At 40.8% G+C, this 27,857-nt stretch overlaps 1 protein-coding gene across 8 annotated transcripts in view; it reads left to right on the top strand.

Annotated features, from left to right (window-relative positions):
- The window catches only part of usp9 (ubiquitin specific peptidase 9), a 101,760-nt gene that overhangs the window by 43,983 nt on the left and 29,920 nt on the right, over window positions 1-27,857 (top strand). For 5 of the 8 annotated variants that reach the window (XM_061879684.1, XM_061879688.1, XM_061879685.1 and 2 more), the window contains exons 3-36: window positions 3,317-3,462; window positions 3,605-3,684; window positions 3,807-3,919; window positions 4,070-4,288; window positions 4,378-4,493; window positions 4,569-4,820; window positions 4,897-5,032; window positions 5,120-5,272; window positions 6,870-6,974; window positions 7,084-7,290; window positions 8,860-8,996; window positions 9,178-9,216; window positions 13,653-13,786; window positions 13,870-13,960; window positions 14,053-14,166; window positions 14,255-14,483; window positions 18,981-19,076; window positions 19,174-19,385; window positions 19,474-19,714; window positions 19,786-19,935; window positions 20,017-20,137; window positions 20,231-20,361; window positions 22,247-22,525; window positions 22,622-22,747; window positions 22,867-23,004; window positions 23,070-23,236; window positions 23,332-23,440; window positions 23,524-23,670; window positions 23,746-23,892; window positions 24,257-24,464; window positions 24,550-24,770; window positions 25,271-25,458; window positions 25,601-25,774; window positions 25,891-26,032. In XM_061879684.1, coding sequence (XP_061735668.1) covers window positions 3,317-3,462; window positions 3,605-3,684; window positions 3,807-3,919; window positions 4,070-4,288; window positions 4,378-4,493; window positions 4,569-4,820; window positions 4,897-5,032; window positions 5,120-5,272; window positions 6,870-6,974; window positions 7,084-7,290; window positions 8,860-8,996; window positions 9,178-9,216; window positions 13,653-13,786; window positions 13,870-13,960; window positions 14,053-14,166; window positions 14,255-14,483; window positions 18,981-19,076; window positions 19,174-19,385; window positions 19,474-19,714; window positions 19,786-19,935; window positions 20,017-20,137; window positions 20,231-20,361; window positions 22,247-22,525; window positions 22,622-22,747; window positions 22,867-23,004; window positions 23,070-23,236; window positions 23,332-23,440; window positions 23,524-23,670; window positions 23,746-23,892; window positions 24,257-24,464; window positions 24,550-24,770; window positions 25,271-25,458; window positions 25,601-25,774; window positions 25,891-26,032 — 5,268 coding nt within the window. The remainder of the gene's footprint in view (window positions 1-3,316; window positions 3,463-3,604; window positions 3,685-3,806; window positions 3,920-4,069; window positions 4,289-4,377; window positions 4,494-4,568; window positions 4,821-4,896; window positions 5,033-5,119; window positions 5,273-6,869; window positions 6,975-7,083; window positions 7,291-8,859; window positions 8,997-9,177; window positions 9,217-13,652; window positions 13,787-13,869; window positions 13,961-14,052; window positions 14,167-14,254; window positions 14,484-18,980; window positions 19,077-19,173; window positions 19,386-19,473; window positions 19,715-19,785; window positions 19,936-20,016; window positions 20,138-20,230; window positions 20,362-22,246; window positions 22,526-22,621; window positions 22,748-22,866; window positions 23,005-23,069; window positions 23,237-23,331; window positions 23,441-23,523; window positions 23,671-23,745; window positions 23,893-24,256; window positions 24,465-24,549; window positions 24,771-25,270; window positions 25,459-25,600; window positions 25,775-25,890; window positions 26,033-27,857) is intronic. The other 3 variants (XM_061879690.1, XM_061879687.1, XM_061879689.1) reach the window with 1 other exon arrangement.

Here is a 27,857-nt window from a genome sequence, read left to right as displayed (position 1 = left end):
TCTTAATATCTCATTGACAAAATTATTCAACCCCCTAGTTACATACATCTTTAGTACTTAGTAGAACACCCTTTGGCAGTAATTACATCCTTCAAACGTGATACATAACCGGACACAAGCTTCTTGCAATGATCTACAGGTATTTTAGCCCATTCCTCTTGGGCAAAGGCCTCCAGTTCATTCATATTCTTGGGCTTGCGTGCTGCAACTGCCTTCTTCAAGTCCCACCACAGGTTTTCTATAGGATTTAGGTCTGGCGACTGTGAAGGCCACTCCACAGTCTTCCAGCCCTTCTTCTGCCACCACTCCGATGTTGATTTGGAGGTATGCTTGGGATCGTTGTCCTGTTGGAAGGTCCAACATCTCCCAAGCCTCAGCTTCATCATTGACTTCTTGACATTTGCAGCTAATATATCCTGGTAGGAAATAGAATTCATAATGCCCTGAATGTGCTGGAGATTCCCGGTACCTGAGGCAGAGAAACAGCCCCAGAGCATTAATGACCCCCCACCATGCTTAACAGTAGGAAAGGTGTTCTTGTCTTTGTAAGCTTAATTGTTTCTCCTCCAGACATAACGTTGATTCATAGGCCCAAAGAGTTCCACTTTTGTCTCTTCACTCCATAGAACAGTTTCCCAAAACCTTTGGGGTTTGTCCAGATGATTTTTGGCATATATGAGTCTATTTTTCTTGTGCCTGGTAGTCAGAAGTGGGGTGCGCCTGGGAGTTCTGGCATGGAGCCCTTCATCTCGTAGTGCGCGCCTTAGTGTCGGACGAAACCTGCGTTACCCCCTCTGCAATGTCCTGTTGTAGTTCCTCAGCTGTTACCCGGGGGTTTTTCACCACTGTACGCTTCAAATACCGGACAGCAGTTGCACACAGCATCCTCTTTCTACCGCGCCCAGGTAGTGTTTCCACTGTGCCTTTAGCTTTAAACTTACGAATTATGCTCCCAAATGTGTCTCTTGGAATGTGTAATGTCTTTGCTATTTTCTTATATCCATATGCTTTCTTATGAAGAGAAATTACTTCCTCTCTTGACTTCTTTGACCACTCCCTGGTCTTCACCATGTTGCAAATACACCATCGACCATCTACAAGAAGCTGAGAGTCAGTCTTTTTCAATCAGTTTGTTGCTCGTTATGGTTCTAATCACATCTACAGGTGTTTTAAACACCTGATTGAAAAGACCTTATTCCAATTCTGTTAAGAGGTATGATCTTCAAGGGGTTGAATAATTTTGTCAATGAGATATTAAGAGAAATGACACTGTTTGGTATGTTACAAAATATAATGTTGTAATTCAAGTTACGTTTGTCTATTTAATGTATCTTTATTTGATATGACTATAAACATATTACGGAATAAATGTCCTACTTGCTAAAACACCAAAATTGTGTGAGGGTTGAATCATTTTGATCACAACTGTAGATTGTACAGTACATATTCCGTACAATCGACCACGAAATAGTAACACCCCAATAAGTTTTTCAACTTGTTTAAGTCGGGGTCCACATAAATCAATTCATGGTGCCTAGGTGTGCATTGTTTACACAACGTGTGGTGCGCTACTTAATATGTCCGTGTCGTGCGGTACACCTCTGGACCGAACCGAAACCCCCGTACCGAAACGGTTTTATACAAATACACGTACCGTTACACCCCTAATATATATATATATATATATATATATATATATATATAATTTTTTACATTTTACACACTTCCTTGTGGTCTACATAACATGTAATGTCACTTTTGTCTAGATTTTGTTTTACAGACCACCTTCAACTCGCTTTGATCGTCTCTTCAGAATGCGCCGTTTTAAGGGTTGTCTTATTGAAGTGCCAAAGCCCTCCAGGTCAATTTCCCCTCAACTGCATCGCCACCCCCGTCAGACGTGTTATAGCTTTCAGTGTTTACTGACAGATAAGTTAAAACTATACGCTACTTTATATTAGGAATAGCTACACCGAAGGATATTAGCACGCATCTGCCCCACAACAATAGGATAGAGGTAAAGGAGGAGCTTCCTAACTACAATTTTGGACTACAACTAAATAAAAATAGCAGACTTGCGCAAAGCTCTTTAGGTAAACCACTACCAATAATTAAGAAATCCGCTCGCATAACTAAAGCAATAGATGTCAACTAAATTCTCAAATTCAAGCTATTTGTTTGGAGCAGGTCTGGAAATTGTTTTATAAACCTCTCTGCCATGCCTCCATGGTTTACTTTCACATTCTTGGGATTTATTGGGATCCAGATTATACAAAAACAGGGATCAACAAACGCACCCAAGTTCCCCGGGTGTCTCTGCGACTATGCTAATTAAGGAGTCACGGGTGGGACCTGATATTAAGCTGGGATCGATTAATACAGTAAATAAACACAAGACAGGTATAACTATTAGCCACAACACCACTAGGCTTATATTTAATATATCACAAATTAATCCCGCATAACAAACACCTCCCCCTTCCCGTCCATATAACCCGCCAATATAAATCAAACACCCGCACAACACACACAATCGCACAGCCCCAAATACCGTTCACCTCCCCAAAGTTTATTCCACACAAATATTCCCCCAACGTTACGTACAAGGTGTGTGCACAGTGGCACCACACGTACGGGCAAGCAATCAATTGTTCGGAAGCCGCAGCTGTGTACTCAAGGTACCGCGTCTGTGTGTCCAACTCAAAAGTCCTCCTGGTAAGAGTCCGTGTTGTCCAGGTTCTCCAACGCCCAATGGTAAGTTACAAAAATAGTCAAAAATTAGGATACTTCCATTAAGTGGCTCCGTAGTAAAAACGCTGTGACTGACAAGTGCTCCAGGTGGTGTGTCTTTTACTTCCGCTTCTGCCTCCGCTTCTGCCCCTGTCTGATAGGACCGGATGCCTTTTATATCCCAACATTCATTTATGTTCTATTTTTTAATATTAACATGATTTAATACGCCTGTAACAGTTTCATAATAATTAAATGGATGACATAATAAGTATATATAATTACTTTCCCAGCTGAGCACAAGTTAATTGAGACTGGCAATATTTATTATATATAGATTGACCCCAATGGCCATTACACAATTAAGAAAACTTGGTTTTGCATAATGGGTCCCATTTAAGGCAGGGGTAAAACATGATTTTTGGGAAAATGCTAGGATCGACAACGAAAACTTGTAAAACACAAAGAAAAAATATTCCTGTTGCTCATAGGTCATGGTTGTTGTTTCTGACATATATACTTATAAATGTATGCCATCTTATGATATATATTAATGTGGATTTGTGTTTGTTTTTAAATGTTTTAGACATCATCTCCTAACTCATCTAATGAGAACTCTCCAGTGAGTCCCCCCGGTGAGCATGGGCAAGGGGATGGACCACCCCAGCTGGAGGAGGAAGAGCCCGCCTTCCCTCACACTGACCTAGCCAAGCTAGATGACATGATCAACAGGTACACCCCCTCATTTGGCTGTATACGGCAATGGAGGATTTGCCCTCGCGAGTAAATGATGCTCGTCATGGTCCATTACTCTTCCTGTTTTTCTTTGCATCGTTTGGTATTTCTGAATGTTGTCGTCCTGTTTCCCTCTCAGGCCTCGTTGGGTCGTTCCAGTGTTGCCAAAAGGAGAGTTAGAAGTCCTCTTGGAGGCTGCTATAGACCTCTGTAAAAAAGGTAGGCATAGCAAATAAAGCATGGTGCTAAAACAATTATTTTTAATACTGCACAGAAATCCCCCACAGCTGGTGTGTTATATTGTACTTACTAAGTGTGCAATTGTGTATTTTTTCTTCCAGGACTGGATGTGAAATGTGAGGCCTGTCAGAGGTTTTTTCGAGATGGTTTGACTATCTCATTCACAAAGATCCTTACAGATGAGGCTGTTAGCGGCTGGAAGTTTGAGATTCACGTGAGTATTTTTCTTCAATTTTGATTTAGTCACAAATGTTTTGTATCATTCGAAAGAGGAATGCGCATTTTTAGTTTGATTATAAATAATGTTATTTGTTAAATTATTGTATATTTGGTTCCTCATTGTGTATCTCCTCCACATCCACAGAGGTGTATCATTAACAACACACACCGCCTGGTGGAGCTGTGTGTTGCCAAGCTCCCTCAGGACTGGTTCCCCCTACTGGAGCTTCTGGCCATGGCCACTAACCCCCACTGCAAGTTCCACATCTACAATGGCACACGGCCCTCTGAGACCGTCCCTGCTGGAGGGCAGCTGGCTGACGACGACCTCTACGCCCGACCACCTGACCCACGCTCGCCTAAGGTTATACACAGCCTGTGGTCACCTATGCTCATTTTGTGTCGTAGAAATAGCAGATGACAGCCATCTCATTTTTGTTTTGTCAAATGCAGGGCTGGTTGGTGGACTTAATAAATAAATTTGGCACGTTAAACGGGTTTCAATTGTTGCACGATCGCTTCATGAGTGGCCAAGCACTGAACGTCCAGATCATCGCTGCACTTATCAAGTGAGGAAGCAATTGTCTCCACGGGACGTTCTCTTAGGCTTTCCTTACTATTCTCTTTCCTCTCCTTCATTGCAGGCCTTTTGGCCAGTGTTACGAGTTCCTCACATTGCACACAGTGAAGAAGTACTTCCTCCCCGTCATCGAAATGGTCCCCCAATTCCTAGAGAACCTGACCGACGAGGAGCTTAAGAAAGAGGCCAAGAATGAAGCCAAAAACGACGCACTGTCCATGATAATCAAGTCTCTAAAGAACCTTGCATCTCGCGTACCAGGACAAGAGGAGACTGTGAAGAATTTAGAGATTTTTAGGTTAAAAATGATTCTTAGGTGAGAATGTGAAGACAGTGGTGCACATGAAAACTAAAATGACTCAGGTAAACTAATAAACTGCTCTTTCTTTCAGGTTATTGCAAATTTCTTCTTTTAACGGCAAAATGAATGCACTAAATGAAGTCAACAAGGTGATATCCAGCGTGTCCTACTACACTCATCGACATAACCCGGAGGAGGATGAATGGTTGACAGCAGAGCGCATGGCGGTGAGCTCATATGCCTTGAGTTTTTTTTTTTTAAACGCCACAGTGCATCATTGTCTGTCTTTACCGGTTTTTAATGTTGTACCTCAGGAGTGGATCCAGCAGAACCACATTCTGTCCATCGTCCTACGGGACAGTTTACACCAGCCACAGTATGTCGAGAAACTGGAGAAGATCCTTCGCTTCGTTATAAAAGAAAAAGCGCTTACTATGCAGGATCTCGACAATATCTGGGCAGCACAGGTATAATATGGCATTGATCACATTTTCCCAATGGTAGTATTTTACATTTATAATTACTCTGTTCCTGTGTCAAACTGTCACCATCTTAAAAATTATTACAGGTGATATTTTGAATAACATTTAGCATTCTTAAAGTCATACTAGTGCAATGCTTCTCTTTGCTGCGACAATAAATAGTATCATTTTATCTGCTTAACATTGTATCCTTATCAACACTAAAGTCAACAAAAAGATACATATATATCAACTTACCTCACAGACTACCTTAATGTTTTAGTATGTAACCGAAAAGATTTAACATGCATCAATTTGCCTGAAATTTAAAAAAGTGAAACTAGGGCTGGGCAATATGGCCTTTGATTAATATCTCAATATCTTTAGGCCATGTCAAGATACACGATATACATCTCGATATTTGCCTTAGCCTTGAATTAACACTTGATGCATATCATAACACCAGTATGGTGATTCTGTGTTTACAACAAAAGGTAGAAAAGCGCTATACTCCCGTCCAAAGGCAAAACCCAGTAACTCAATTTTGGTCACAACTGAGCTGATAATAATTTTGGAATTCGTAGGTGATATGCTTTACATTAGTGTATGCGATATTGTAATTTGTTCCGTAAGTAAGCTGTTAAGCGCATGGCAGGACCTAGCAACTACCACATAACCGCGTAGATACAACAGAAAACCTTAGTATCTCAAGGGACCAATCGGGGCTTCTTTGTCAGTCGCCTTATTGTCTTTAATGAGACATTTGCACGAAAGGGGGCCGACGGTCAACCTGATTATGTGATATTATGGCACGAGGGGATATTTGGAAGATTGGCCCAGGACGTTGCAAGCGCCTTCATTAAATGTATTGTTCTTGATTCTTCCCCTTGCATACTCTTTTGGGCAGATAACTGTGGAGGTCAAAATAAATACTGGACACTGTACACGGCTCTTGCCCAATGTGCAAACGCAGAATAGGGCACACGTTCATGAGAGCAGATTCAATCCATGGCTCAATCGGCAAGAAAATGAAAGCTCAAGAAAACATCTGTACGTTTGATGACTTTGTAAATCTTTATAAGACAGCATCAAGATAGATTGGTTTTCCTTTGTTTTCTCAAAATCAGCTAGAAGTGAGTTACTAGGTTTTGCCTTTGGACAGGAGTATACAAGTACAACCCATTTATCATTTATTCATTTATTTATACTGCTTTAATATATGCTCATTTAAAACTTTCTCATGCAGAGAGGGAAATCAGAACTAAGTCAATTTACTAAAACAGTATTTATTAAACAGTTATTAAGCAGTGGCACAAACATTCATGTCAATTCCAAAACAGAGAGTGCAAGATTGTCAGACATTTTAAAACAAGCTACTAGTGCACTTTACTAATAGCTAAGATGACATATCAAAACAACACTAAATTAAAGTGCACTTTTTGTACAGAATGTCACTACAATAGTTAAAAAGCAAATGCTCGCTAAAGTAAGCTCTCATGAGTGATAGTCTGAAGTCTTGCAAGATTTGCCCAGGAATCTGCAAACGTTCCCTTTGTAATAAAGTTCGATAAATCTACAAGTAAAACTGTTCCTCCATGTGCAGGCTGGCAAACACGAGGCCATCGTAAAAAATGTCCACGACCTGCTGGCTAAGCTTGCATGGGATTTCTCTCCTGAACAGCTTGATCATCTCTTTGACTGTTTTAAGGTGAGTTGCATCTCAAGGGGTGGTACTTCCTGTGGTCTACATATTCATTTAGTAATAACAGTAATAGTCTGCTTTTACTTGACCATCTGCCTTATACATTGTCGTGCAGGCAAGCTGGACTAACGCCAGTAAGAAGCAGCGGGAAAAACTGCTAGAACTCATCCGCCGCCTGGCCGAGGACGACAAAGACGGCGTGATGGCTCACAAGGTCCTCAATCTGCTGTGGAATTTAGCCCACAGCGACGACGTGCCTGTAGACATAATGGACCAAGCTCTTAGTGCTCACATCAAAATACTGGATTACAGTTGCTCACAGGTATGCTTTACCAGAGGGGAAATGGCCTGCAAAATCACATTTCAGCGACCATGTTATATCTTTCCAAAAAACAAAACTACAGATTTACTTAAATCAGTTGTCATCTTGTATGTGTGCATGGGGCTCGTTATTGCGGTGGAAACTACCAGTGGCCCAGTTTCCCAGGCTCTGGTTTTGCTTCACAATGTCATAGTGCCTGATGTAATTCGTTTGCGCTCGATGACCCGCAGCCCCCCTGTTTTAGCAGCACTCACCCAGCACCAGACCCTGACATTACCGCTACCATGCTTGACCATACTTGCCAACCTTGAGACCTCCGATTTCGGGGCGTGGGGGGTGTGGTCGGGGGTTGGGCGTTGTTGGGCGTGGTTAAGAGGGGGGGGGATATATTTACAGCTATCCATCCATTTTCTACCGCTTATTCCCTTTGGGGTCGCTGGTGCCTATCTCAGCTACAATCGGCCGGAAGGTGGTGTACACCCTGGACAAGTCGCCACCTCATCGTTGTTTGTGTAGAAATCTTTATAATTAAATCACTTGTTTATTTTTCAACAAGTTTTTAGTTATTTTTATATCTTTTTTTTCTCTAAATAGTTACAGAAAGACCACTACAAATTAGCAAGATTTTGCACTGTTAAACAATTTAATAAATCAGAAACTGATGACATAGTGCTGTATTTTACTTCTTTATTTTTTATTTGTTTTCAACCAAAAATGCTTCGCTCTGATTAGGGGGTATTTGAATTAAAGAAATGAAAAAAGGTTAAGAACCACTGCTCTAAAAGCCGTAGATGTTATTGTCACATATGCATGCACAGTAGATGGCAGTATTGTCCTGTTTAAGAGTGTCACAACATTGCTGTTTACGGCAGACAAACTACTTTACGGTAGACAAAAACGTGACTGCTGTTGTTGTGTGTTGTTGCCATGCTGGGAGGACGTTAATGAGACTGCCTAACAATAAACCCACATAAGAAACCAAGAACTCGCCCTCGATCATTCTACAGATATAACGTCATTGGGCAGGCACTCTGTTTATATTTTGGGAAAGCGGACGTGAAAACAGGCTGTCGACATGTTACTCGGGTCCACATGGAGCTGGAGGGGGCGTGGCCTCCAGCTCAGCCTGAATTTCGGGAGATTTTTGTGAGAAAATTTGTCCCGGGAGGTTTTCGGGAGAGGTGCTGAATTTCGGGAGTCTCCCGGAAAATTCGGGAGGGTTGGCAAGAATGATGCTTGACTGTCGGCAAGACACCAGTATCTTGCTACCGACTAGTGTTGTCTGTGTGAGTCATGTTCAGTTGGTGGTAAAAATACTACATTGTGATAGAAGATATACACGGACTATGGTATTTTTTTGGGCCCTTGACAAGATCCATCCATCCATTTACTACTGCTCGTCCCTTTTGGGGTTGCTGGGGGGTGCTGGTGCCTCTCTCGGCTGCATTCGGGCGTTGTACACCCTGGACAAGTCGTCACCTCATCACAGGGCCCTTGACAAGATGTACTGTAATAAAACTGCTTGCTCAAATGTAAGAGCTGACAAGGATTCTTTCTTTTGACTCATAGGACAGAGACACTCAGAAGATCCAGTGGATCGATCGTTTCATAGAGGAGCTACGCACCAATGACAAATGGGTGATTCCCGCCCTCAAGCAAATCCGAGAAATCTGTAGCCTTTTTGGAGAAGCTCCTCAGAACTTAAGGTGAGGTCATGGCAGGTCATTTTCACCGTTCCGGCCCTAATTGGTTTTCCCCTGGACTCAGTTGTACAGACAAGGGAAAAACTAGCGCAATATTAAAACGGCATTATTTTTCAAACCAAGTTAGTGTTTCTTACAGTCCCTTGTAGACAATATGTAGTATACATCCCTGTTGTTTTTCCAGAAAGAAAATGCCAATTAACATGCAAATGAGCTTGGTTGGGTAAGTGGAGTGTCAGGGTTGCACCTACCCAGTTTCTCTTTGTGTTATGTCCAAAATCTTTCTCTTTGACATGTTTTTAATAACATGTTCTTCATTATGGAGGTTTCTGCCATCAATCTGCTTTCACCAATTATCGCTTGGGTTCCATCTCAAATGAACTTTGATTATACCTGTCTTTTTTGCGAAGATTACCCGATTTTTGTTGCGACACACAACTTAACCTTTTGTTATAATTGGAGTTCTTAAATGTTCAATGTACTATATGGACTCCACACTGCTTGTGCTTACTTTACCAACATTAAGGAGTGGGCTGCACTTTTTTGGGGAATTTCGCCTGTCGTTGACAATCATTTATGAAAGACATGACAGATGTATTTTTTTTCTTTGTCACTGATTCCTCACTGCAGACTTCATGAGAGCCAACAAACATAATAAAACAACACTTACTTTACAAGGTCTACTGTCATTAGGATGCGACTGCTAAAATGTTCATATATTCCCATTTAGATGAAGAATGACCGATAACCCTCGCAAAGAAAAGAGGGGATGGAACCAAATGTCTTTTCGTGTCGTTCTTGCCATTTCCGGGTATTAATTTGCTGTCAAAGTGTACCAACTTGTCAAATACGTCCTTGTTCTTTTACTATCCAGGTGAAAGGCATGATTTATGAGCTACAATAAAGTTTGACAAGCGAGGAAGCAGCTGATCAGTTCATCATGTCAACATTGGCACTAAAGCTCATTATCACCGCTGCGCTATAAATAGTTTGTCTGCATTAGCGCTTGTAATAACCATATCACTAATACTTTTCTAATATCTAAGTCATGAAATGTTAATGGAGTAAATTTGGGCTTTTTGGATGTTTTTTTATTGGGTTTCATGGGCGTTATAGAGGACCTCCCATTGTCCGCTGTAAGCAGACTTTTATTCACAAATTAGAATCAGTCATGTTTTTCATAATGATTGTGAATGATGTAACTTTATTTTCTCCCAGTATTGATCACATTCTACACAGTTAACAAAAGTCTTAACTTATATGGAAATGTACAGTGGCATTTTTAAGATCATTTAAGATGGACCTCTGCTCCTCCTATTGCCAGTGCCAAAATATTAACGCTGTTTCCTGCCTTGCACCTGTTTACTTATTAAAGGGGTCATATTACATTTTTTTCCCCCTACACTTAAAACACTTTCTTGTGGTCCTCATAACATGTAATAGTGGTGTTTTGGTCCAAATTTTCCATATTTCCCATATTCATGTCTCTCTTCAGAATGTGCCATTTTTGAGGCACTCTTACTTACGTGCCAAAATCTTCAGCCATAGTCCTCATCCAGGCCAAACCCCCTTCAACTGCGTCACCATCTTGTCGTCCATGTTGTAGATTTTAGTGCTTCCATATGAATTTTACTTACGAATATAAGTTTGTACTATACGCTACTTTGTATTAAAAATGGCAACAGCGGAGGATGCATGTCCATGTATGAACCAGTATGCCCCTTCAACAAGAGGATAGAAAAAATTAAGGAACGACTTTGGACTACAACTGAATAAAAATGGCAGTCTCGCGCAAAGCTCTTTGTGTAACCTCAACCATATATGAAGATATTTGCTGACGTAACTAATGCAAGATGTGTCACTAAAGTTCCCAAATTACAAACCGCTCGTTTAAAGCAAGTTTGAGAGAAGGCAATATTGTTTAATAAATATCTTCGCCCAGCCTCCATTAGTTTGATTTAAAATTTTCAGGTCTTATAGTGAACCTAAATACACCAAATATGTGCCTACAGGTTAGTACAGGTGGTTTTGCATAATAGGACAACTTTAAATATGAACTCATAGAATGTAAATTTTACAATTTACAATTCAATTTTGATACTTGGATTTTCTATCCACAATCCATTATCTTTCAGTAACAAAGGAAGCTTATTCCAAGGTTAAAATACTCCTCTAAAAATTAGACCAGTGTGCACAGACTTTTTCAACTAGTGAGCTACTAATAACATGGACAAGTCAACATTGCACTAAATAGAATAATCCAGGGATGGGCATTAGTAGCTGGTATGTTCCACAACTTCAAATGGGACATTGTGGAAAAAAAAGTCATCCTGCTGAGATTTTAGCTATTTTGTCCAGCTCCCCTACTCATTTTTATATTCTTGAGAATAAATCAATTGCAGACAAACTTTGTTGCTCCATAGCTTATCTAAGTTATTTTTTGGGTAACCTTATTTTTTCAGCGCAGGCAGAGAATATACCGTGCAGCACTTTTTTTGTGAAAACTGGGCGTGTGGGGTTGGTTTTTGGGTCCCTGACAGCAGTTGTGTGCTTCTCAAGTTTAGGACCCTCCTTTGTTGTGTCTGTGTCTGTCAATCAAGTAACAAATGTCTTTGTGATGGTGGAATTATTGTTTTTTGATATCATAATTAACCAGTTTACGCAAAGAGCACTGAAAAATGATTACTCCTTACCGTAGATATTGCAGAATACAAAGTGCCCCCAAACATGCTTTAGGGTGGACCGGTGCTGACTGTATTCATTACCGACATCTCACCGCTTGTTAGAACAAAACACTATTAAAGGCGTTTCCTGACAAACGGTGCGCGCATCGAATATGGCATGGAACACGTTTTTTTAATGGAATATACAACTTTTTGCATCAAATCAGAACGGTGAGTCCGAAATGAATTTGAAAAAATCCGGCACCTCTAGAAGAAGCTCTTGGGATCTAGTACTCATGGTCCGTCTGTAATGATAACTGGTCTCACGGTTTGCAAAAGGAAATTATAAGATTTTTACGATTCTAATTACATTTTCGATTCGGTTCTTTAAAAAAGAATAAACAGTTGTTTAGCATCAACTTTGTTTAGTTTAGAAGAGAAATATGTGTACAAAAGGCGGTGTAGACACTGGCCAATCTCCTCCTCAAACGGTCATCCAGAAAAGATATTTGAAGCCGGCGAAGCCAAACATCAGTTTTTAAGTTATTTACATTAATAAAAGTTCAATTGTTAGTTAACTTTTCTGAGAGAGCATTTTCCAAACTGATATAAACATGTACACTGTGGAGGACACTGCTTCTCAGAAATCAAAAGACACTAAAGTGAACATTGTTTTACAATGGATGCTTATGTTTTTACTTTAACGACACTCAACTTTCAGGTTTCTTCTAATATTTGATTGTAACAGCGGATGTCCCAACAAAAATATTTGCAGTTAAAAATTAGTTTGTAGTAATAAATATAATTGGAATATTTCAGCATTGTTTGTGTTAAATTACAGTAAGTGATACTCCTAAATATTCCTACCACTCTCTTTTACATACTGACATTTTAAGCCTCTTTTTAAAAAAAAAAGTTTTTTTACATATACCACAATATTGTACCGTGAAATTTGATGCCGTTACATTTCTGACATTGCCACTCTCGCTGGTGGGGATTGAGGGGATCGAAAACACCTAATTTTTGATTACTACATGCTGTGTGCCAATGTTTCTGGTAGTATTTCCTCCCTTAGTTGAAATATCCACTTTGCAAGTTGCCCTGTTTTTTTTCAGGAATAACACGCCATGCATGGTGACATCATTTGCGCCCTTAGAAATCGATAAGGAAATTGTTCACAAAACTCGCAGTTGATACGCAGCAAGCAAAACTGGTCGAATCGTTTTTTGATTCCCATTCTTTGTCGCACAAGTAGCTAGTACCCATGTTAACGCTTATCTTATCAATAAGTATGGCTCATTCAATCAGGAAACACGTTTGCCAACAGACCATGACAGGGCTTTTAAGCTAAATTGTTCCAAAAAGTTAAAAACCCAGGATCCAGACTTCTCCTGTCACTATTGTTCTTATTTCGTATATAATGTCAGTGCAAAGCTCGGTCATTCATACCTTGACTTTTTCACCTCACCAAATGGCTAAAGTAGGCAATTTAAAGTCCTGTCTCAAAAAGAGAATTAGACAACATTAACACCAGTCATGTAGATCATGTTAGTTTGAGAAATCTGCTGCAAAATGTTAATCATTCCAAAGTTTTGGTGTGATTCTGTTTTGGCCCTCTGGTTGCCAGTTGAATTGCCCTTTCTCATGTTTAGGCTTAAATGTTGTCATTGTGTGTGAGCTCCATGTGAATAATTTTAAAACAATGTTAATATTAGACTTAGCTTTTTTGTGTATTTTATTTCCAGGATGCAAGGCAGGAAATGACTTCTATTGATATGGCATCTTGTTACACACACACTTTCTCCAAAATCTGCTTTCTTTGTGCCTTAAATGAAAACAAAGGAGAAAAAAAAGCCGTTATTTTTTTCTGTGATCAACAAAATGGACAACCTTGTTCTCTGCTCTTTCTTGCCTCTCTCGCTGTGGTTTAATCCCTGCCTTGTATATCCATTACCTTTTATTTATTTTTTTTATATTTTTGCTGCTCGTTTTTCAGTCAAACCCAGAGAAATCCCCATGCGTTTTACCGCCATGACCTTATCAACCAGCTGCAAAATAACCACGCCCTTGTCACGCTGGTGGCTGAGAACCTGTCGGCCTACATGGAGACAATGCGGCAGTTCTCAAAAGGTAGAGACAAAAAAAATGTTCTGCTCTGCTGAAAGTTGATTAAGCAAAAAGTCTGATTACTTGTGTCTTTGCTTTTACTGTAGAAGATCAGGCAGAGTTTGACCCTCAGACAGTGCGGCCAGGAAGCCGCTACAGTCATGTCCAGGAAGTACAAGAACGGCTTAACTTCCTCAGGTACATTCATCACACTCCAATATAAGCTCGGTCAAAGTATCGCAGAGGTGAGAAATTGTTCCTGCTCACTATAGTTTTTTGGTTTTTGCCAGGTTCCTTTTAAAGGATGGTCAGCTGTGGCTGTGCGCCCCTCAGGCCAAGCAGATCTGGAAGTGTCTGGCTGAGACTGCAGTCTTCCTCTGTGACCGTGAGGCCTGCTTTAAATGGTTTGTTCTGAATTAGCTTCTTGCTCGCTCTCTCCGTTTAGCTCACTTTTTCTCTGGCACAAGTTGTAAATGACCCTTTGCCTCACAGGTACTCCAAACTGATGGGCGATGAACCCGACCTGGATCCGGACATCAACAAAGACTTCTTTGAGAACAACGTTCTACAGTTGGACCCCTCACTGTTGACGGAGAATGGAATGAAGTGCTTCGAGAGGTTCTTCAAAGCTGTCAATTGCAGAGAAGGCAAACTAGTCGCCAAACGTCGGGCCTACATGATGGATGACCTGGAATTAATAGGCTTGGACTACCTCTGGAGGGTAAGGCCACAGATGCACTGGACAAGTGTTTATTTTGTTTTGACAAGCATAACTAACTATATTAGCCATCATGTGAGGCTTTATATCTTTCATTGACCTTATCTACAAAATAAGAGTAAAAGTTGGCCCCTAAGAATAATATTTAACGTAGGGCTGGAAGATTTGGCTGTAAACTGTATCACGATATAAGTGTTTATTGTGTATATTATATTTTTTTAGAACCTAAAGAAAATATAAAATAGAATAGAATAGACTTTATTGTCATTATATTTGCATATAACGAGATTAAAGACTCACACTTAAGGTGCGGTTGTGGGAACAAATAAGTCTTGTCAACCAAGACAGCCCCACAGCATCCGAGGAGCTTTTTAACTACCTCAGCAACCTCAGCCCCAGAAATAGGAGAGCCCACCACTGATTCCCCAGGCACGTCTTCCTCACAGGAAGACATGTTGGTGGGATTGAGGAGGTCTTCGAAGTATTCCTTCCACCTATCCACAACATCCGCAGTTGAGGTCAGCAGAACACCATCCGCACCATACACGGTGTTGACAGTGCACTGCTTCCCCTTCCTGAAGCGGCGGATGGTGGTTTGGAATCGCTTCGAAGCCGTCCGGAAGTCGTTTACATGGCTTCCCCGAACTCCTCCCATGTCCGAGTTTTTGCCTACGCGACCGCTGAAGCTGCACACCGTTTGGCCTGTCGGTACCTGTCCACTGCCGCCGGAGTCCTTTGAGCCAAAAGAATGGGGTGGATTGTAATTACGGTATTTTCCGCGCTATAAGCCGCCCCGTGTTATAAGCCGCACCTTCAATGAATGGCATATTTAAAAACTTTGTAAACCTATAAGCCGCACCGGGTCATAAGCCGCGCCCCCGCTGCGCTAAAGGGAATGTCAAAAAAACAGTCAGGTCAGTCAAACTTTAATAATACAAACCAGTGTGCGAATGTGCAATCACAACAATAGTAACACTCAAAATATTGCAGAGCAATAGCAACATCAATAACTCAACTTTGCTCGAACGTTAATGTCACAGCACACAAAATAAACATTTAAAGTTCACCTTCAGAAGTTATTCCTCATCCATAAATCCCTCGAATTCTTCTTCTTCGGTGTCTGAATTAAAAAATTGGGCGAATACGGCATCCAAAATGGCGAGCTCCGTCTCGTCGAAGTCATCAGAGTCAGTGTCGCTGTTGTTGTCCGGCAGTTCCATGAATCCTGCCTTCCTGGCCGGATCTTTTTTCAGCTATCTTGTTTGTACAATATGCGTGGAAAGTAGCCAGCTTTTCTTGAAAGTCTTTTGGCAGTTGCTGTGAAATAGTAGTCCGTCTGCGGATGGAGAGATTGCGTCTTTTCATGAACCGGAAACACCAAGAAGCACCACCTTTTTAAATCATCTAAGTGAAGTTCGCTTGCTAGCGCTGTTGCTTTCATTGGAATAGTGATGGTACTGACACTTCTGCTTGCTGCTCTCTGCTCAACTACCCACTGTTCGAGTTTGTCCTCCAACTGTTGCCATCTTGCATTGTTCCCTCAAACTCTGTGTTGTCTTCTTTACTTGGCGCAGGTCATCTTGTTGCTTCCTCCACCTAAGCACCATTGATTAATTTATGTTGAATTCTCTCGCTGCTGCTCTATTTCCGTGTTCTTCTGCGTGACTTATTGCCCTGAGTTTGAATTCTGCATTGTACACGTGTCTTTTAGTAGGAGCCATTTTGTGGTCGTCTTTACAGAAACACACAAATGAAATGAATCGGATTAGCCGCGCGCTTCTTCTTCTACGGGGGCGGGTGCTTACCTTGGTGGTTGCGTACCGTAGAAGAAGAAGCGCTTCCTCTTTCCAGGTGGGCGGGCGCTTACCTTGGCGGTTGCTTACCGTAGAAGAAGAAGCGCTTCCTCTTCTACGGGGAAAAAAGATGGCGGCTGTTTACCGTAGTTGCGAAACCTAAACTCTATGAAAATAAATATTTATATTAATATATATATATAAGGCGCACCGGGTTATAAGCCGCACTGTCACCTTTTGAGAAAATGTTTGGTTTTTAGGTGCGGCTTATAGCGCGGAAAATACGGTATTATAAGTTAGAGTTCAACATGGTGACAGCTCTGGAGAAATAAGCTGTCTCTGAGCCTGCTTGTTCTGGCTCGGATGCACCTGTAGCGCCTGCCCGATGGTAGCAGGTCTAACAGGTGGAAGCCAGGGTATGTGCTGTCTTTGGTGATGTTTTTTGCTTTCTTGAGGCAACGGGAGTTATGTAAATCCTTCAGGGAGGGCAGGGGGCAGCCGATGATTTTTAGTGGAGACTTTATGACCCTCTGAATTGCCTGTTTGTCTGCTTCAGTGCATCTGGCGTACCACCCATTTCAAATGTAACCTTTCTCCGATTAAATTCACCTCAACTATCAAGGCAGAAAATAAATATAATGTCAAGAAAACCATTGACAATACTCAGATCAATATAAACTAAATTCTAAAACCACATTGAACACTTAACAATAACCTCTTAAAATGAAGGTGAAAAAATGTGGGAAGTGCTTAATAAAGTGTAACAAAATAGTGCACTGTGGGAAAATGTAAACAGAGAGAAACCTGAGAAGAATTTTCTTCTGCAGGTTTAGTACCAGCAAGTTAGGGCTGTGCTTGGGTGAGTGAGACTAAGATGGTGAGGTATTACCGGTCTTGGTGGGAACGAGCACCTTGTTTAATTTACATACCATGATTTAAAAAATCCAAAATTGCCATACTGCCGGTGACTCTTCCTGTTTTATCCACAATTTATTTGCTCTCTGCAGCACTGAGTTTTACTTTTTCTCACACCATGCAAAGAATAAACTACGCGATAACAAGATGGCACAACCAAACTTGAGGGTTGACACTGTTAACCTGATTAGCTGTTGTCAATCCCACTGATCACTTCCTGCATTGTTCAGTTACCAGAATGAGCGCATTTTTGTTTATGTAACCAACTTTGCTAGACTACCTCCAGTTTATTCCGATGAAAAAGGAAAAATAATTTTTAACGTGTCTATTTGTATTGATAATCGATTGTCTTTTGATCGTTTCATTGATATTTGTATTGATAATCGATTGTCTTTTGATCGTTTCATCGATATTTGTATTGATAATCGATTGTCTTTTGCAATATACAGTGGGGCAAAAAAGTATTTAGTCAGCCACCGATTGTGCAAGTTCTCCCACTTAAAATGATGACAGAGGTCTGTAATTTTTATCATAGGTACACTTCAACTGTGAGACACAGAATGTGGAAAAAAAATCCATGAATTCACATTGTAGGAATTTTAAAGAATTTATTTGTAAATTATGGTAGAAAATAAGTATTTGGTCGCTTTAAACAAGGAAGATCTCTGGCTCTCACAGACCTGTAACTTCTTCTTTAAAAAGCTCTTCTGTCCTCCACTCGTTACCTGTATTAATGGCACTTGTTTGAACTCGTTATCTGTATAAAAGACACCTGTCCACAGCCTCAAACAGTCAGACTCCAAACTCCACTATGGCCAAGACCAAAGAGCTGTCGAAGGAAACCAGGAAAAGAATTGTAGACCTGCACCAGACCGGGAAGAGTGAATCTACAATAAGTAAGCAGCTTGGTGTGAAAAAATCCTCTGTGGGAGCAATTATCAGAAAATGGAAAACATACAAGACCATTGATAATCTCCCTCGATCTGGGGCTCCACACAAGATCTCATCCCGTGGGGTCAAAATGATTCTGAGAACGGTGAGCAAAAATCCCAGAACCACACGGGGGGACCTGGTGAATGACCTGCAGAGAACTGGGACTAAAGTATCAAAGGTTACCATCAGTAACACACTACGCCGACAGGGAATCAAGTCCTGCAGTGCCAGACGTGTCCCCATGCTTAAGCCAGTGCATGTGCTGGCCCGTCTGAAGTTTGCCAGAGAGCACATGGATGATCCAGCAGAGGATTGGGAGAATGTCATGTGGTCAGATGAAACCAAAATAGAACCTTTTGGTATAAACTCAACTCGTCGCGTTTGGAGGAAGAAGAATACTGAGTTGCATCCCAAGAACACCACACCTACTGTGAAGCATGGGGGTGGGAACATCATGCTTTGGGGCTGTTTTTCTGCTAAGGGGACAGGACGATTGATTCGTGTTAAGGAAAGAATGAATGGGGCCATGTATCGTGAAATTTTGAGCCCAAACCTCCTTCCATCAGTGAGAGCTTTGAATGGTTGACCAAATACTTATTTTCCACCATAATTTACAAATAAATTCTTTAAAATTCCTACAATGTGAATTCATGGATATTTTTTTTCACATTCTGTCTCTCTTAGTTGAAGTGTACCGACAATAAAAATTTCAGACCTCTGTCATTATTTTAAGTGGGAAGACTTGCACAATCGTTGGCTGACTAAATACTTTTTTTTGCCCCACTGTATATTGCAATCGTTTTATCCCTAATTTAATGTGTAGAATACTTGTGAAGAACTTTGGTCTTTTTATCTCTAGGTGGTAATTCAAGGAAGCGATGACATCGCCAGCAGAGCTATCGACCTGCTGAAGGAAATCTATACAAATCTTGGCCCAAAATTACAAGTCAACCAGGTACACTAGTTGTGTCCCAGGGCAGCATCCGGCTGTTGTGCACTCTGTTACCGAGTTAACAAAATGATCCCTCACAACGAAACTTATTCCCTTGTAGGTGGAAATCCATGAAGACTTCATTCAGTCATGTTTTGACCGTCTGAAGGCCTCCTACGACACCCTGTGTGTGTTGGACGGAGACAAAGACAGCATCAATTGCGCACGCCAGGAGGCCATCCGCATGGTGCGAGTGCTCACTGTGCTCAAGGAGTACATCAACGAGTGTGACAGCGACTACCATGAGGAGAGAACTATCCTGCCCATGTCGAGGTGAAAATGCCAGCAGAAACCTATCCTCGCTCATTTGAAGAGTTATTTTCCCAGTTGATAGACTTAATGTTGCCATTTGTCTTCTCAGGGCCTTCCGGGGAAAGCATATCACGTTGATAGTGCGCTTCCCTAACCAGGGGCGCCAGGTGGACGACCTGGATATCTGGTCGCACACCAACGACACAATCGGCTCGGTGAGGCGCGGCATCCTGAACCGGATCAAAGCTAACGCCGCGCACACCAAGATAGAGCTTTTCATCGGTGGGGAGGTCGTTGACCCAGCTGACGACAGGAAGCTTATTGGACAGCTTAATTTAAAGGATAAAACTGTAATACAATCACACTATAATGCAGTCTTGTGCTCCCTCTGTTGTATAAATCTGCTTATTTATTTGTTCAGCTGATCACGGCCAAGCTAACTCAGGTGAGTGCCAACATGCCCTCCAGCCCAGACAGCTCGTCCGACTCCTCCACTGGCTCTCCTGGTAACCACGGAAACCACTACAGCGACGGCCCCAACCCCGAAGTAGAGAGCTGTCTTCCCGGAGTGGTGAGTTGGTGGGGAATCAGTTCAGAAAATTAAATATGTCAGAGAAATTATGTTTAAAGAAAATGTTTTGCTGTTCTACAGATCATGTCGCTGCACCTCCGCTACATTTCCTTCCTGTGGCAGGTAGCTGACTTGGGCTGCCAGCTCAACATGCCCCTGCTTAGAGACGGAGCCAGAGTTCTCATGAAACTCATGCCTCCAGGTACTCATTCATCATCAAGCATCTTGTTCACTTTCATACACCAGCAAGCTGGCCCTTAACGCCTACACTGCTTGTTTTTTGCCCCGATTATAGATAACACCACTGTAGAGAATCTGCGAGCTGTGTGTTTGGACCATGCCAAGCTCGGGGAGAACAGCCTCAGTCCTTCACTGGACTCACGCTTCTTTGGCCCCTCTCCCTCACAAGTGCTCTACCTCATTGAGGTGCGACCCTTAATAACCTGCATATTATCTATATGCTGCCACTGCACTTGTACTCACACTGGGCTCCCCATCAATCAGTCAATCAAAGTTTATTTATATAGCCCTTAATCACAAGTGTCTCAAAGGGCTGCATAAGCCAAAGCTTTATTTGTTAACTATGCCCTTTTCCCCGCCGTAAGCAAGTATTATGAGCAACTATTTCTAGTTCCAGCTGGAGTAAACGTAAACACTACGTGTCGTAACTTTTTATGCTACATGTTATGGCTGCACAATTCTGCAAAATGGTGTAAATGATGATTTTAAATATTTTTTTAAATCAATATTATAAGGCTACACATTGTCTTTCTTTAAAGAAACGTCCAATGGTCTTTCTGCCACTGTCAAAATGGTGTAAATGATGATTTTAAATATTTTTTCAAATCAATATTATAAGGCTACACATTGTCTTTCTTCAAAGAAACGTCCAATGGTCTTTCTGCCACTGTCAGTGGGTCCCAGAATGTCAATTGATGGGGGATTTTTTTAAATACAAATAAATAGAAATACAAAATTCATTAAGTAAAAAAAAAATGGCATGCTCACTCACTCCACAATATGTGATAAATAATAATGATAAATGCAACTCAATTATTGCAATCCCTCTTCCAGCAAGTTTATGAATGATATCTAGCATCCCGCAGCAAGCCCTGCCTGCCCATGCAGCTCATTAAGAAAATGTATTTAGAAAAAACTTAGATGTCGATTTAGTAGGGATGTCACGGTATTGTCAATATTGCGGTATTTTGGTTTCAAAATGATCATAATTTATATTATTAAAAGTTAAATTGTCAGGTAACCTCCATATTTGTTTTGCACTTGTCAAACTGGATGTTTAAGGACACTACCATATTTCTCGGAGTATAAATCGCTCCGGAGTATAAGTCCCACTTGCTGAAAATGCATAATAAAGAAGGAAAAAAACATATGTCGCCCTGGAGTATAAGTTCCATTTTTTGGGGAAATTTATTTGATAAAACCCAACACCAAGAACAGACATTTGAAAGGCAATTTAAAATAAATTAAGAATAGTGAAAAACAGGCTGAATAAGTGTACGTTATATGACTCATAAATAACCAACTGAGAACGTGCCTGGTATGTTAACGTAACATTATGGTAAGAGTCATTCAAATAACTAACATACGGAATATGCTATACGTTTACCAAACAATCTGTCACTCCTAATCGCTAAATCCCATGAAATCTTATACATGTAGTCTCTTACGTGAATAAGGTAAATAATAATATTTGATATTGTACGGTAATGTGTTAATTTCACACATAAGTCGTTCCTGAGTATGAGTCGCACTCCTGGCCAAACTATGAAAAAAAACTGCGACTTATAGTCCGAACCATACGGTACTCAAATTACTACTCAAAATTCACTATTCTTTGCACCTAAAATGTTTGTTTGTAGTAATTGATATGATTAAAGCATTTTAGCATTACAGTAAATCTTCATCCTTAACATTCCTGCCTTTACACACTATGGCATTTTTACTAAGCCTTTATTTCAACATTTTTGGACAATACCACAATAATATCATACTATTGCCTTAATACTGTTGACAATATCGTACCGTGAGATTTTGTCTGCTTTTGTGCGCTACTTATCTTGCTGCCCACAGTCTACTCTTGGATTAAAATGGACAATTTGGATGAATTTAGGAGACCCTTGTGTTCTAGCCTGTCTGATTTTGGTTGTGTTCAATGCTGTCATAGCTTCCTACACTATTTCGAAGTGGAAAGCCAACCACTCTTACTTTGCAGTGTAAAAGCTACTTTGTTTTTACTTTCCAACTAATTAAGATTTAGGAAGGTTCAAACCGCCCCTGTCCTATGTCCTAGGTTGTATATGCTTTGCTGATGCCAGCCAGTGCCGCCCTGGGCGAGGATGCCAGCGACTTCCAGTACAACTTCCTAAAAAGCGGCGGGTTGCCGCTGGTGTTGAGCATGCTCACCCGCAACAACTTCCTGCCGTCTGCTGACATGGAGACGCGGCGTGGTGCTTACCTCAATGCCCTAAAAATTGCCAAGCTCCTCCTCACTGCCGTTGGCTTTGGGCACGTGAAGGCAGTGGCGGAGGCCTGCCAGCCCAACGCTGAAGGAAATATCCCAGTTTCCCCGGTTAGGACGCACGCACGCACACACACACACACACACACACACATATGCTTAAACATTTTATAGTTTCCTGAGCTGCCAACATCTTTCTCTATACAGATTAATCAGGCCACGCACGATCAGGCTTTAGTTCTGCAGACTGCCCTGCAAAACATCCCTAACCCTGCCTCAGAATGTATGCTGCGCAACGTAGCCATCCGCTTGGCCCAGCAGATTTCTGATGAGGTAATTGGAAAGACTTGAAGGAATGTATTTTTCCTGAATTTGTACTAATATTTGTTTTTGTGGTTGCTTCTGCTTCCAATTTAATGACTTTGGTGGTACCTCCCCCCGGACCCCATCAGAATTTTTTCCAGGCGTCAAAGTCTATCCCCGACATCTGCGTGATCCGAGCGGTACAGAAAATTGTTTGGGCATCAGGCTGCGGTACTGTGCAGCTTGTCTTCAGTTCTAATGAAGACATTAGCAAGATTTATGAGAAGGTAAGTTGCTAACATACTTTGGACTTTGTAACGTTAGAAATGTTCCATGATTTTCCTTTTGTTAGACCAATGCAGCCAAGGAACCAGACGGCGAGGACGAGCAGGTGTGTTGCGAGGCCTTGGAAGTGATGACGTTGTGTTTCGCCCTGATGCCCACAGCCCTGGACACCCTCAGTAAGGAGCGGGCTTGGCAGACTTTCATCATAGACTTGCTGCTACACTGCCACAGCAGGTATGTGCTCAATTATGTGACAAGCAATAGAATAGCTTCTTTGTGGCTTTTTACAGCCAGTGATGGAACATAATGTTTCTGTTGCCTTTTGACAGATCCGTGCGTCAGATGGCTCAAGAACAATTTTTTCTGATGGCAACCAGGTGCTGCATGGGCCAAAGACCCCTCCTCTTCTTTATCACCCTTCTATTTACGGTTATGGGGGTGAGTTGTGGCAGCAATTTAGCATGTAGCCACCATAACTTTTCAGTATCCTAACTTTACCGTCATGCTTTAACCATGGTAAGACCACGGCTAAGGAGCGAGCTAAACACGCTGGGGACTACTTCACTTTGCTCCGGCACCTTCTGAACTATGCCTATAACAGCAACATCAACCTGCCAAATGCCGAGGTGTTGCTGAACAATGAGATAGACTGGTTGAAACGAATAAGGGTAAGCTAAGTTAATCCATTGTCGTTGGGTCTCCTTTGGGGATGTGAGTTAACAGTATATTTGTGTCTTCTCCAGGACGAAGTGAAGAGGACAGGTGAGACTGGCGTGGAGGAGACCATCTTGGAAGGCCACCTCGGAGTCACCAAGGAGCTTCTGGCCTTCCAGATTCCTGAGAAAAAATATTATATTGGCTGTGAGAAGGGCGGCGCGAACCTCATAAAGGTAGACCTGACATTTTTAGATTAGTTTCTAGGGATGTGAGTCTTACAACTCACTATTCGATGCAGTATCCATTCTCGATTAAAACCAATTCTCACAATATATTTGGTATATTAACGAAAATAAGTAATTTTTAAACCAGGTTGCCAAATATCCTCTTGGTTGCTGAAGTAAGACATATAAATGCAGCAATTAAACTTGAAGATGGCTTAAATCATTGTCTTGGGGGAAAAAAGCCATTGACATTTTTTTAAGTTTATTTCAAATCGTAATAATTCGGACGGGAATATTTTTTACGGCTTTCCTATCAATTTCCTGTTAGTATTGAATAATTTTTGCTAACGTTGCTGTCTGTTTCTCTTATTAGGAGCTGATTGATGACTTCATCTTCCCAGCGTCAAATGTTTACCTCCAGTACATGAAGAGCGGTGACTTCCCCACAGAACAGGCCATTCCTGTGTGCAGTTCCCCTGCTTCCATCAATGCCGGCTTCGAACTCCTGGTGGCCCTGGCTGTCGGCTGTTTCCGCAACCTCAAGCAGATCGTGGACACGCTCACCGACATGTACTACTTGGGTATGGAGATGTCTCAATAGTTGCTTACGACCGCTTGTGCAAGCCGAGGCATGCATGTGTGCTCTTTTGTCGTCTGTCCTTTCAGGCTGTGAAACGTTGACAGAGTGGGAGTATTTGCCTCCAGTGGGCCCGCGGCCCAATAAAGGTTTTGTGGGTCTAAAGAACGCTGGAGCCACATGCTATATGAACTCTGTCATTCAGCAGCTTTACATGATCCCTCCCATTCGCAATGGCATTTTGGCCATTGAGGGCACTGGCACCGACGTGGATGATGACATGTCAGGGGATGAGAAGCAAGAGAATGAGGTACTGACTAGCAATCACAAGTTTAAAGTTCAAACAACTATTGTAAATAAGTCTTACAAGATCCCACAGTAGTATATTAAACATTTGTTCAGCATTGATGCTGGCATTTAGACCGTTTTAAAAGCGCATATTATTTTTGGTGTATCTTTAATACAATGAGCTGTTTTGGTACATGTCTGTCTCCCATAAGCGTCATGCACTTCAGTTTTTATAAACACTGTAACTCTGTACTTGTCTACCTTTATAGATGCTATATGTCACATTCAACATAATGTGAAATAGTGGGTTTATGTTATTAGCACTAGCATAACTGTTAGCCTCAGTGCTAACATTTCATGGATGGATGGATGGGTCTTTGTCATTGAACAAGTACAACGAAACACTCACATCTATTCAATATTTTTTCCATTTATTATGCTTATTTCCCCCAAAATGTCACTCTTGCATAATAAGATTTTTTTTAGGCACTGCGGGCTCAACCTCATCTATGTTTCTCACAGACTAATGTGGATCCTCGTGACGAGGTGTTCAACTATCATCATCAGTTTGATGATAAGCCCTCCAGTAAAGCAGAAGACAGGAAAGAGTACAATATTGGGGTATTGCGTCACCTTCAGGTCATCTTTGGCCATTTGGCGGCATCCAGACTTCAGTACTATGTTCCGAGGGGATTCTGGAAACAATTCAGGTATTTTATATTTCAGTCCTTTTTATAGTTAAGAATCACTGTTCACAGTCTAGTTGTTGGATACAGTGTTAAGTTTTTTGTAAATATATATTTAAATTTCAGCTAATGCAAATCTTAAACTAAATGTGTGACCTTCCCACAGGTTATGGGGTGAACCAGTAAATCTCAGAGAACAGCATGACGCGCTAGAGTTTTTTAATTCTTTGGTGGACAGTCTGGATGAGGCGTTGAAAGCGTTGGGTCACCCCGCTATGCTCAGCAAGGTGCTGGGAGGCTCCTTTGCTGACCAAAAGATCTGTCAGGGATGCCCACACAGGTGAGCTTATTGAGATTTCAACATGGGTCAACTGCAACACAATTTTTTTGTTGTTTGTTTCCTATTGCAAACTGGGTTTTTGTTACCACAGTACCCTTTTTCATTTTATTTTTAAGATACGAGTGTGAGGAGTCATTCACGACACTTAATGTCGATATCAGAAACCACCAGAACCTTTTGGACTCTATGGAGCAGTACGTCAAAGGAGATTTGCTGGAGGGAGCCAATGCTTACCGCTGTGAGAAATGTAATAAAAAGGTGAGGTCATGTGTTTCAACTCTTTACGTTAGTTTAGCACAGGGCTTCTTTAACATTTTCACCTCAGGGCCCAACTTTTCCATTCAATTATTAACACTAAGTTAGTAATTTACTCTTGATTTTAATAGTATTAAATAATTATATCTAATCTATTTTCGGTTTACAACCATGTCAAATTATCTGAAGGCATATGTTAATCACAAATGATTACAATAGTATTGGTCAAGCTGATTTAGAAAAATAAATACTAACCAAATATACTGCAAAAGAAATGACTCATAAAGAATAATTAAACATCAATGTACCGGTACATACAATTATGCAAAGCTAAAACAAATACAATTCAACTAAATTAATAATAAATGATAGGGGTGTAAGGATTGATCGTTTTGTCTTTCTAAAATTCAGTATATCAATCTGTACCTGCCGGAAGATAGGTATTGATCCAAGATCCTTTTAAAAGGGAATCGGTCGATTTTATCAATACTCTAAAAAGGAAAAAAGATTAAAGAACGGCATTCTTCATAAGAAGTTTAGCACTTGTAAATAGGGAGGGTAAAATTAGCCTTAAAGTATTTAAGTCTAATTTTCCCCTCTGAGGTCATCAAAACAAAAATGGCAGATAGCTTTGGTGGCTTAGAAAGGTCACAACAAACGCAAACGGCACAAGAAATTATCATTAATTACAACACAACAGCTTTAAATTACAGCAAAATTGCAAAAGCCAAATCAAATACAAACAACAAAATTTGAAGCTGCAACAATCCTTTAAGCAACAACATTTACGCCCGCTATGCTTGGCAGTGACAGCGGGGCAAGTTAGGCGACGCACCGACTTCCAGAAAAAGACGATATCAAATTTAACACGCAACGTGCATCCAAAGATAAGACATTTTATGAGTAAGAAATAAATAGATGGATCAATGAGGCTGTGGAAATTAGGAAGCGAGGGACCAACACCAACAGGGATAAGAGAGTATATACATGCTTTTGCACACTGTCATCGACGATGCCTGGGGGGAGAACTGACACACTATGGTTTGGTCGGGGAACTTTATTTAGCAGATAAATCTACTCTTAAAATGTTGGTTACTGTACTTTTATTGAAAATTGGTTGAATGTTTAAAATGTGAGCAGAAAATATTGCTTTTTGTGAATACATCCTAAAGTGTTTATTTAAAATAAGTTGAGATTGAATAGGCCATTAATAGTTGATTACTCACTTGTTTGTATCCATAATTAATTTATACATGATTTACTTACAAGAAATAACCGGAATATAGGAATCTTCACCTGCAGTATCCAGTATTTATTTCACAGTCACACTGCTTGATTTTATCTGCTAAAAAGTTACTAAATCAATTTTAACTCACTGAATCGTATCGGAACATATTGTTCTGAAAAAAAAAAGATAGATATATATATATATATATATATATATATATATATATATATATATATATATATACACACACACACACACACACACACACACACACACACACAGTTGTGATCAGAATTATTCCACCCCCTCACAATTTTGGTGTTTTAGCAAGTTGGACATTTATTCCGTATTTTGTTTATAGTCATATCAAATAAATATGCATTAAATAGACAAATGCAACTTGAATTACATTATATTTTGTAACATACTAAACAGTGTCATTTCTCTTAATATGTCATTGACAAAATTATTCAACCCCTTGAAGATCATAACTCTTAAGAACAGAATTTGAATAAGGTCTTTTCAATCAGGTGTTAAAAACACCTGTAGATGTGATTAGAACCATAACGAGCAACAATTAAACTGATTGAAAAAGACTGT

The sequence above is a fragment of the Nerophis ophidion genome, linkage group LG19 (assembly GCF_033978795.1).
Source record: "Nerophis ophidion isolate RoL-2023_Sa linkage group LG19, RoL_Noph_v1.0, whole genome shotgun sequence".
Classification (NCBI taxonomy): Eukaryota; Metazoa; Chordata; class Actinopteri; order Syngnathiformes; family Syngnathidae; genus Nerophis; species Nerophis ophidion.
Note: the sequence above shows the minus strand (reverse complement) of the source record. Positions and strands in the feature narration are given on the sequence as shown.